The sequence below is a fragment of the Malus sylvestris genome, chromosome 2 (assembly GCF_916048215.2).
Source record: "Malus sylvestris chromosome 2, drMalSylv7.2, whole genome shotgun sequence".
NCBI classification, from domain to species: domain Eukaryota; kingdom Viridiplantae; phylum Streptophyta; class Magnoliopsida; order Rosales; family Rosaceae; genus Malus; species Malus sylvestris.
In genome coordinates, this window is record NC_062261.1 from 9,602,377 (window position 1) to 9,611,506 (window position 9,130).

Genomic DNA, 9,130 nt, shown 5'->3' on the forward strand with positions numbered 1-9,130 from the left:
AAGTTTTTCTAGACTAGACATGATCTCGATCTCTCAACATCAACAAGATGTAACAACTAGCAAATTTAAACAGGATCCTGATAAGCAATGCGGTATCAACAACAATGACAAAAGCAAGTGGCAATACCTAGCTACAAACAAGATGATAATCAACTCTATTGCCTAAAGTTGAAGACAATTGAAGACATTCAATTCAACTTCCGCCAAACTGAAAATACTAGAACACGGCCAAACCACCACATCAATGCATTAGAGATACCATAAATTCACACTTGACAAGAAAATCAAGACCATGTAGCTGTGTACTGCCACAACAGTTGAAAATATCTAATTCAACTTCCAACAAAAAGAACATCATCAAACCACAGACATTGTTCGATTATTGAAAGTAGAGACCAAGGTTAACACTTGAAATATAAGGCTTTCAATTTAATAGCTCCGAGAGTCATCGATAACAAGGATTAATATGAAAAGGGCACCTAGTTCTATAGCCGAACCTCCACATATATGTATGTAAAAGGGGAAAACTTGTTTGCCAAACGACAACACTTATCAATCATCAGAGAAATTAAAACCCTTTAGCAAAAACCATCATATGTATATCCCACCAAAACGCAAAATTAAGAGACCCAATTACCAAAAGACTAATGCTTTAGTAAAAAAAGACTAAAGATTCTTCAAGAGAATATTTACTATTACTCTCTCTCTTCTCTTTTATTTTCTTCAAGCCTTGGCATTAGGAGGGTTAGAACACTCCTTAGCAAAATGCCCTGCTTCCCCACAGTTATAACAACCTGATCCAGAGCTGAATCCATATCGTCCTCCTCCACGAGCACCGCCATCCCCACCACCGCTGCTGCAATCCCTGGCCATGTGGCCATAAGCCCCACAGCTATAGCAAGCGCCAGCGCCGCCGCTTCCTCCACCAGTAGCACAGTCCCTAGCCAAATGCCCAAATGCACCACACTTGTAGCAGCCGCCGCCGCCACCACCTCCACCACCACCGATACTCCCATTAGGGCAGGCCCTTGCCACGTGGCCATACCCACCGCAAGTAAAACAGCCACCACCAGCGGCTCCGCCACCACCACTGCCCTGACGGCAATCTCTAGCCATGTGCCCAGGCTCGCCGCAACTATAGCACCCATCACCACCGGAACCGCCTCCATTCCTCCGGTCACCGCCTCTCCATCCACCGCTAAATCCAGAACCACCACCACCTCCGCCGCGGCCACCAGAGTGACCGAAGCTCTCCTTCTTGTTACCGATCAATGGCGCACCGTCAGGGCCTGTCACATCGATGGCCTTGGTCTTGCCGTCATCGCCGAAGTCGATGAGGAACTCGACGGACTCACCCTCCGCGACGGTGCGGAATCCGTCGGATCTGATCGAGGACTGGTGGACGAAGAGGTCCTCGCCTCCGGCGTCGGGGGTGATGAAGCCGTAGCCCTTGACGTCGTTGAACCACCGCACCTTCCCGGTCGATCTCTCCTCAGCCATCGAAAAAGGTTAAAAGTTCCGATATGGATTTATGCGGAGCGTTTGAAAGCGAGAGAGAGACGGTGAGACTGTGAATATATATAGGAGGAGAGAGAGTTGCAGTGAAGGCAAAGGCAAATCTAAGGATGATTAGTATTTTATTAATGATAAATTTTATTCAAACCCAATTAGTGTCTTCATGCGATTAAAAAATTAAGTTGAGTTGCTACTTACTGCGGTTTAATGATATTCCTCTTTATTTAAGTGAGCTTAAATTCGATACTACGGTTTAGTGATATACCTCTTCATTTAAGTGAGCATAAGTTTGATTCTCGTTAAAAGCGAGTTTGGACCATATTATTGCTAGTCTATTATGAGATTAAGTTCACTCACCTTTTTAGTATATATAATATCGTTTGTTAAAAAAAAAAATATTTGCAAATAGAATTAATGGTTTTAAATAAAATTTTCCCTTTAAGCAAAACCCTAAGACAGCCCTAATCCGTCTGAGGCCCTATTCTTAATTACCTTTGGGCATCTTTTTCTTTACGCTTTTTTTAATGATTCGATCTCCTGCTTCTCGATGTATTGTAACAAATCCTGTAACCTCTAATTAATTATTTCCTGTAAAATATTCTAGTTTTATTATTGTTTAATTAAATAAAAAATTCGATTTGCCTTTTAAGATCTATCATTGGCGGCCAAGATTTTATGTTGGAATAGGAATAAATTTAGGTTGGATAAGCACACAATCAATGGGAATCTACTTTGTAGTTCAACAAATTTATCGTTGTACTTTAATCAAGCATAGATACACGTGGATCTATCAAATGTAGGGGGATGGAGGTAAGAGTCCATAAGGCGCTCCGATCAATGGCAGAGCCAACATAGGATCATTGGTTGTTTATGATTCAAACAACTTAAAAACCCGATATATATATTTGCATGTGTATTTTATTTGACCCTATAAACAGTTAGGGCAAACTAAATTACAACATCATTCTACTACTTCTATTTTTTTCTATCTTGTCTTCCTTTTCTCTCTTCTTATGTCCGACTTTGTCGTGCCCACGAAATGCTCGAATGAAATGTCTCAGTTGACAAGCCTTGGCAGTCTTCAACATTACTCTACAATTTCTTGACAAGCCTCTACGTATCATAGTAATTGTTGACATATGTTGACATAAGCCTTAAGCAGATGTTGGCAAGAATTGACATGTTTTTACTAGGTGCTCAATGAAATAGTACATTGCAGTTTTTTTTGTCGAACTCATGACTCAATTATTTGAAAATCTTGGCTACGTCACTGGTTGGGAGCCTTTATATCAAAACCTTAAATGGAACTTAGGACCAATAAAGTTTGTCTTTACGTTTTTACCAAGTGCTCAACAAAATGGTCCAATGCAGTTTTATTTGTCGAAATCATGACCCCATTATTTGAAAATCCTGGCTACGCCACTGACTCAAATCACCTCATTCGTAAGATACTATTAAGAGGAATGCCAACTACCCTCGTTATTTGCCTTTTGTTATTTACATTTTTTACTTGTTACTTGACACGTGTATTTCACTAACAAATTAAACTACATAATTCATACTTTTAAGGTGGAAAATTAGTGTTTACACTATACTTCACCAATCCTGAAATTACCGTGTATCGATGAACTTCATACCTTCAGGGCCTCACTGAATGATTCGTGCTGAGGCACCCTTGTGTTGAAGCACAACATTTTCTATCCAACCAGGAGGTCAATCACAACACAACATGTGTCAACATCAGAATAAAACGCATAAAGTCCCACATCAATCACAAACATAAGCGTGTAACTCTTCTCAACTACAAAAAGAGACTATTCTCATTAGGGGTGGGCACTTAGAACCGAAAACCGAAACCGAAACACGAACCAAATCAAACCGCACCGAACGATTTGGTTTTGCGGTTTTGAACTTGAAACCGAACCGCAACATAGAAAACGGTTTGGTTTCGGTTTTGGCTTTTGAAAAGCACACCGAAACCAAACCAAACCGCAAATATTAATAAACATTTAATTAAATGGTCATATTAGATTTTATGTTTTAATTGGTTGTTTGTTAGAATCCATACTTTTAGTATGGACTAAACCACATTAGAATATCATCATTCATCACTTTCTTTTGTTTATTAACTCGAAGGACCTTTGTTATTTTATACCATCACACACACACACATGTACAAGGGTGGACTAATCTTGTTATCAAGAGTCAAACAATGATCTAATGAAGTCCACTCATTTGAAGCATGATATCACATATTCTAGTATGAAAGTTTCGCTCACGTTTAATGAATTCAAAGTTATTCAACTTGTTTTATGTTATACCTTGTATGGGACACCCTTTTGTTGCACAAACATATTTTAACATCACAACTGCATGCAATTTACTAATTGTTTACATAACAAATGTCTTTTTCCTATTGCTAATGGGAAATGCTTATTAATATGTTAAATTGCAAATTATACATTTTTTCTTAAAAACCAAACCGAAACCATTTGAAACCGTACCGAACCGAACCATAAAAAATTTCGGTTTCGGTTTTGGTTTCACTCAAAACCGCACCGAACCAAACCGTGCCCACCCCTAATTCTCATGCAATTAATCCCTAATCTTGATATTCTACTTAATTCACTATTAGAGTTCATTAATGATGATTATGCTTAAACCATTGTATCATATAAAATTTATAAGGAGAAATTAGGTTCTCATCCTTCCTTTTGCTACTCCATTGATTAAAATCCTATTCATTTTCAATTTTTTATCAAGGTCCTTAGTTATTAATAACATCATTAATTATTTCAATAATAAAATATTTTTTTATTTCTAAATATATTCATTTAATGTTAAAAATGTTACAATTAGTATATTTTTATTTATGACTAAATTTTTTATCATATATTTTTAGTTTTTGTTTGTACCCATTTTTAATTTGTAATTCTTTTTTAACTTGTACCAATTTTCTTTTCAGTTTTAATTTGTACCCATATATTAATTTCTTTTTGTGCCCATATTTTTTAAAGTTTATTTGTATTTGTACCCATATATATTTTTTTATTTGTACTTTTTATTTTGCTAAATGTACCCATGCTAATTATATGTACCCATTCATGTAAGACTTTTTAATCTTAAAATGTACTCATTCTTAAATATACCAACTTGTTATATGTAAAATGTACCCTCTTTTTTTTATATATAAAATCTATTCAATTTTTTTCTAATCCATTTTTAAACTTATATGGGTACATTCGTTTTTCTTTGATTTTAAAATGTATCCATGTCAAGTTTAATCAAAGAAATTTACTAATATTATTAAGCCTAATATCTTCTTTTTTTGTGATTTTGAAGAATGTACCCATGTTTTGATACAATAAATTTTTTTGGTTAATTTTGATGAATGTACCCATGTTTATATATATACACAATGTACCCATGTTTATATATATACACACACACAATAGCATATTTATATTTTAATATTTTTAATCCCACAAATTATGGTTTTTTTATTTAAAATATCATTTATATAAACAACTAAAATTTCTAATTTTTAATTTAAAAAATATAGTAACGTATATAAAAATAAATTATCACGTTAATTTCAGGGACATCAATCAAAAATTAAAAACCAACAAGGTTTCACTTAAAGAATATTCATAACTAAGAACTGCATCCAAAGTCTCCCAATTTATAATTTTAATGCATTAATTATGTAGTTTAATTTGTTAGTGAAATACACATGTCAAGTGATGAGTAAGAAAGACAAATAGGAAAAGGGATATGGCAAAAGGTAGCTAGCATTCCTCTCACAAAAATATATGAACTCTTTATATTTTGGTTTTATCAGGCCTCACCCTACCGAATGTCTACTTCAAAAGAACGACATCAACATAACAATGTTATGAATTTAAAGCAATCACTGTTTTTTGTAGACAATTAAACTAACGTTTTAAAACAAAAAAAAACTTACGACATGTTCACTTTCTTGAAATGAGAGAAGAGCAACATCGAGTATACAAGGTTTCCACTAAATTTGCACCCTCATAAATAAAATTATTGTGGCCATTTTTTAATAGTATAACACAAAAGCTTCATTAAAATAGAAGGGAAAAAAAAAGGTAAAGATGCAAAGACTTTCACCTATCTACATACTGCAGTGGCAATCTTTCAAGATTTCCTTGTTTTATCGCAAAGAGAGAGAGAGAGAGAGAAAGAGAGAGAGAGATTTGTACAAATGACCAGAAATTAGTAGACTTCCACATTCCATTGCTCTGATTTCTTCAACTGCTTCTTGTAGTCCATCCAGTCAATGCCTGCAAAATTTATCAGAACACAAAAATATTCTATCAAAATTTTGTGAAGATTTCAGAGAGACGGACCGGCAACCCCACCACTGATCACATTGATAATGTCTCCAACTTGTATATTATCACTTACTAGCACAACATACGTGAGGTTTTTAATTTTTTATCACAAAACGCCTCTGTGCAATTGGTATTACAACCATTCGTTATATATTATACTTTGTTTTGTCAAATTTTCGACTTGGGATTTTACATTTTTCAACAAATGCGAGCAATGCAATCTACAATCTTACCGTCTTTGGCAGCCAACGAGACCATGATGTCATCGATACCCTTCTCCATTCCCTTGAGACCACACATGTAGACGAAGGTGTTGTCTTTCTTGAGCAACTCCCATAGCTCTTCTGCATACTGAGCCATTCTGGTTTGGATGTACATCTTCTCACCCTTCTCGTTGGTTTGCTCTCTGCTGACGGCGAAGTCAAGCCTGAAGTTCTCGGGGGCCTTCTCCTTCATCTTCTCGAATTCCTGTATCCCACAAGTATTTCTTATCAAGTCAAGTTTTTGGCGAATTGAAAAGGATTGACTTAGAATTAAGAAAATCTTGAGTCTTGGCATATCTTACCTCCTTGTAGAGCAGTGAGCTACTTGTAGGAACACCCAAGAAGAGCCATGCCAAACCATTGAACTACACGCAATGTCAAAATTTGATCGTTCGTTAGACAAGGAGCCAATCAAAGAACAAATGAGAATTCATCGGTCATATATGCACTTGAAGAATGTTTTATGAGTGTTCTATTTTCATGTGCGGTGGGCTGGAGTGTTCTATGTCCGAAAGTGTCTGAAGGAGATAACCTAGCAGTAATGCTTACCTTGTAGTCTTCGTGCTTCTCAAAGAACATTTTCCACAAGAATGCTCTAAAAGGAGCAATTCCAGTTCCAGTTGCAAGCTGCACTAGTAAAGAAATTTCAGAAAACCAACACTACTCACACGGGGTAAAACATTTGATGATCGAGTGGTCTTCCTAAATACATAATATGGCAAGTACTTATACCATGATGACGGTTGCATTAGGGTCTTTTGGCATAAGCATTTCTTTTCCAACTGGTCCGGTGATCGTCACTTCACTTGCGGGCTTCAAGTCACCTGAAACACGGAAAATTTATAACAAGATGTTCTGATTTTGTGGTCAAGAACAAATTGGTTTTTCTTAGTGCCTCAATGGAATAATAACTTTGTAGAAGTAGAGATCTGTGTGCTCACACAAAAAGTTTGAACACACTCCTTTAACAATTTCGCCTGCGTCATTGGTGTACACGAGACGTTTCACACACAGAGAAACCTGGATGAGGCAATCAGATTTCGGATCAACGAAACGTGTTTACTAATTGCCTAAAGTTGCAGCATTTCGTGTTAAAATGGCAGCATATTCACATCAATTTGGTAAACAACATGAGCAGAAAATCCAATGGATTGTACATATGATTGGAACAGTGTAAAACTCACAGTCTTGGAGTCTCCAAAGTCACCGAGGGCGCTGCTGGCAATTGAGTACAACCTCAGCTTGTGAGGCTTCCCATTTTTGTCAACACCTTCTGGAATAACTCCAATGGACTGCCCTTCTCTGTAGGGCACCTCTCCTACAAGCGAATACAAGTGAGGGTAGTTGTAAATCACTAGTTCAAGACGAAAACGAATTGGGAAATATGCACAAATAGAACCGGTTACACATTTTTCCGCACATTAGAATCGGGACACAATAAACATAATAAACACACAATAAGCACTTAAGCAGTCATGATAATATAAATCACTTTAGTGTCCCTCGAGTTCTATTATTTATTAAAAATTTGTTAGGGGTATTTGTGCATATTTCCAAACGAAATTATTAGGCTTGGGACATACCCTCTGTGCTGAAGACCATGTGCCAGGTCTCACCAGGCGCATCATCACCAGTGATCCTAGTGTTGAGGAGGACTCTGGCAATGTACGGATTCTTGGGCTTGTACTTGTTGACAACCACCCCTTCATCTTGCTTCTTGGATTCCTTCACAACCTTGGCAGGTGGCGCAGTCTCGGTGGTGGTCACCTGGGCTCTGATGGATACCACTCTCCCACCAGCATTGCTGTTGTACAAAGGAACCTGAAGAAACCAACAACAACCCATGTCACATTATTTTGTTTCGTACAAGCGGTATTCTACACTAATTTCATCTAAACTAGACGAAGCGAACTCGAACTTGGTCCCCAAGTGATTGATTTACCAGGACCTGAAAGTTTTTACCTTCTTGAGGGTGATTCTGTCAGGTGAGATTAAGGAGGTCCTGGTGGGGAGGGAGGAGGACTTGGAGGAGGGGAAGGAGACAGCAGCAGTTACAGCTGCAGCCATGGTTGTGGAGTTAAAATGCTGAGGAAGCAGAAGAGGGAGATGAAATAAAAGAGAAGCAAAAGTTCGATGCTTGATGAGAAAATTGGATTTTTTTGGTGGGTTTTGGATTAAAGATTGGTGGTAGAGATTTGACGGCCAATGCAGTGGCGGATGAGAGGATAAGTCTTTTTGTGTAATGTACGACTCTCACCCAACTTTGATTTTGTTTTTTTAGAATAATTTAACGAAAATTTTCGATACTGTTCATTGAAACGAAAAATTATATTTTTAACCTAAAAAATCAATTCTGATACTATTTATTTTATCTTTGATTTTATCTTTATTGTTAAAACTCAAAGTTTTTAAATCTTTTTTATTAATTTTTCTTTTTTTTTATTCACAAACAATGCAACACCCAAGTTTTGTTGTATAGGCTGAGGGCTGGTTTGGTATTGCTGTGCTTCAAAAAAAGCTGCTGTGAGAATAAGCGGTTGTGAAAAAAATCAGCATAGTGTTTGGTAAACTTTTTTGTAAAAGTGCTTTTGAAAAAAAAAAAAAAGCAATCTGATAGTGGGTCTTTTCATTAAAGGAGCACTGTAACTCCGTGTGCTTTGAAAAAAAAAATCAGTTTTCCAAAGCTACAAATAGCAGTTTCAGCTTTTTCCTTTGATTTCAGCTTATTCTCACAGCAGCTTCCAAAATAAACCTTCTTTTTTTCAGTTTACCAAACACCTAAAACTCTCACAGCTTTTTTTCATGGGTGTTTTTTTTTTAAGCACCTCACTCCCAAACCACCCCTGAGACCCCTGTCAAAAGATGATTGTGACTTTGGTCACATACTATACAAGTGTATTACTACATAACATAAGTACTTTGTACAAATGGACATCGTAATTTTGAAGAATGCAAGCTACCTTCTTCATTTTGTTTCGTTTGTTCTGCTATCTA

General features: G+C 36.7%; 2 protein-coding genes across 2 annotated transcripts; both read right to left on the minus strand.

The window, feature by feature from the left end:
- Positions 1–401: 401 nt before the first annotated feature.
- Positions 402–1,615, minus strand: LOC126604297 (cold shock protein 2-like). Its single transcript, XM_050271498.1, has one exon. The coding sequence runs from the start codon at positions 1,498–1,500 to the stop codon at positions 724–726; it is 777 nt and encodes a 258-aa protein (XP_050127455.1). The 5' UTR covers positions 1,501–1,615; the 3' UTR covers positions 402–723.
- Positions 1,616–5,530: 3,915 nt separating this feature from the next.
- LOC126605108 (ferredoxin--NADP reductase, leaf isozyme, chloroplastic-like) lies at positions 5,531–8,325 on the minus strand. The gene is made up of 9 exons (XM_050272469.1): positions 8,099–8,325; positions 7,720–7,957; positions 7,321–7,454; positions 7,078–7,156; positions 6,869–6,960; positions 6,686–6,763; positions 6,439–6,501; positions 6,107–6,341; positions 5,531–5,822 (listed from the first exon to the last, which is right to left on the minus strand). Exons 1-9 carry the CDS (start codon positions 8,201–8,203, stop codon positions 5,755–5,757), a joined length of 1,092 nt encoding a protein of 363 aa, XP_050128426.1. The 5' UTR covers positions 8,204–8,325; the 3' UTR covers positions 5,531–5,754.
- Between the last annotated feature and the right edge of the window lie 805 nt (positions 8,326–9,130).

Excerpts from the sequence above, each read along its gene's own strand:
- LOC126604297 (XM_050271498.1), bottom strand. The coding sequence starts at position 1,500 with ATGGCTGAGGAGAGATCGACCGGGAAGGTGCGGTGGTTCAACGACGTC.
- LOC126605108 (XM_050272469.1), bottom strand. The coding sequence starts at position 8,203 with ATGGCTGCAGCTGTAACTGCTGCTGTCTCCTTCCCCTCCTCCAAGTCC. Across the intron at positions 7,958-8,098 it reads ACAGAATCACCCTCAAGAAG|GTTCCTTTGTACAACAGCAA; the intron begins GTAAAAACTTTC and ends TGGTTTCTTCAG. Across the intron at positions 6,502-6,685 it reads AGAAGCACGAAGACTACAAG|TTCAATGGTTTGGCATGGCT; the intron begins GTAAGCATTACT and ends CATTGCGTGTAG.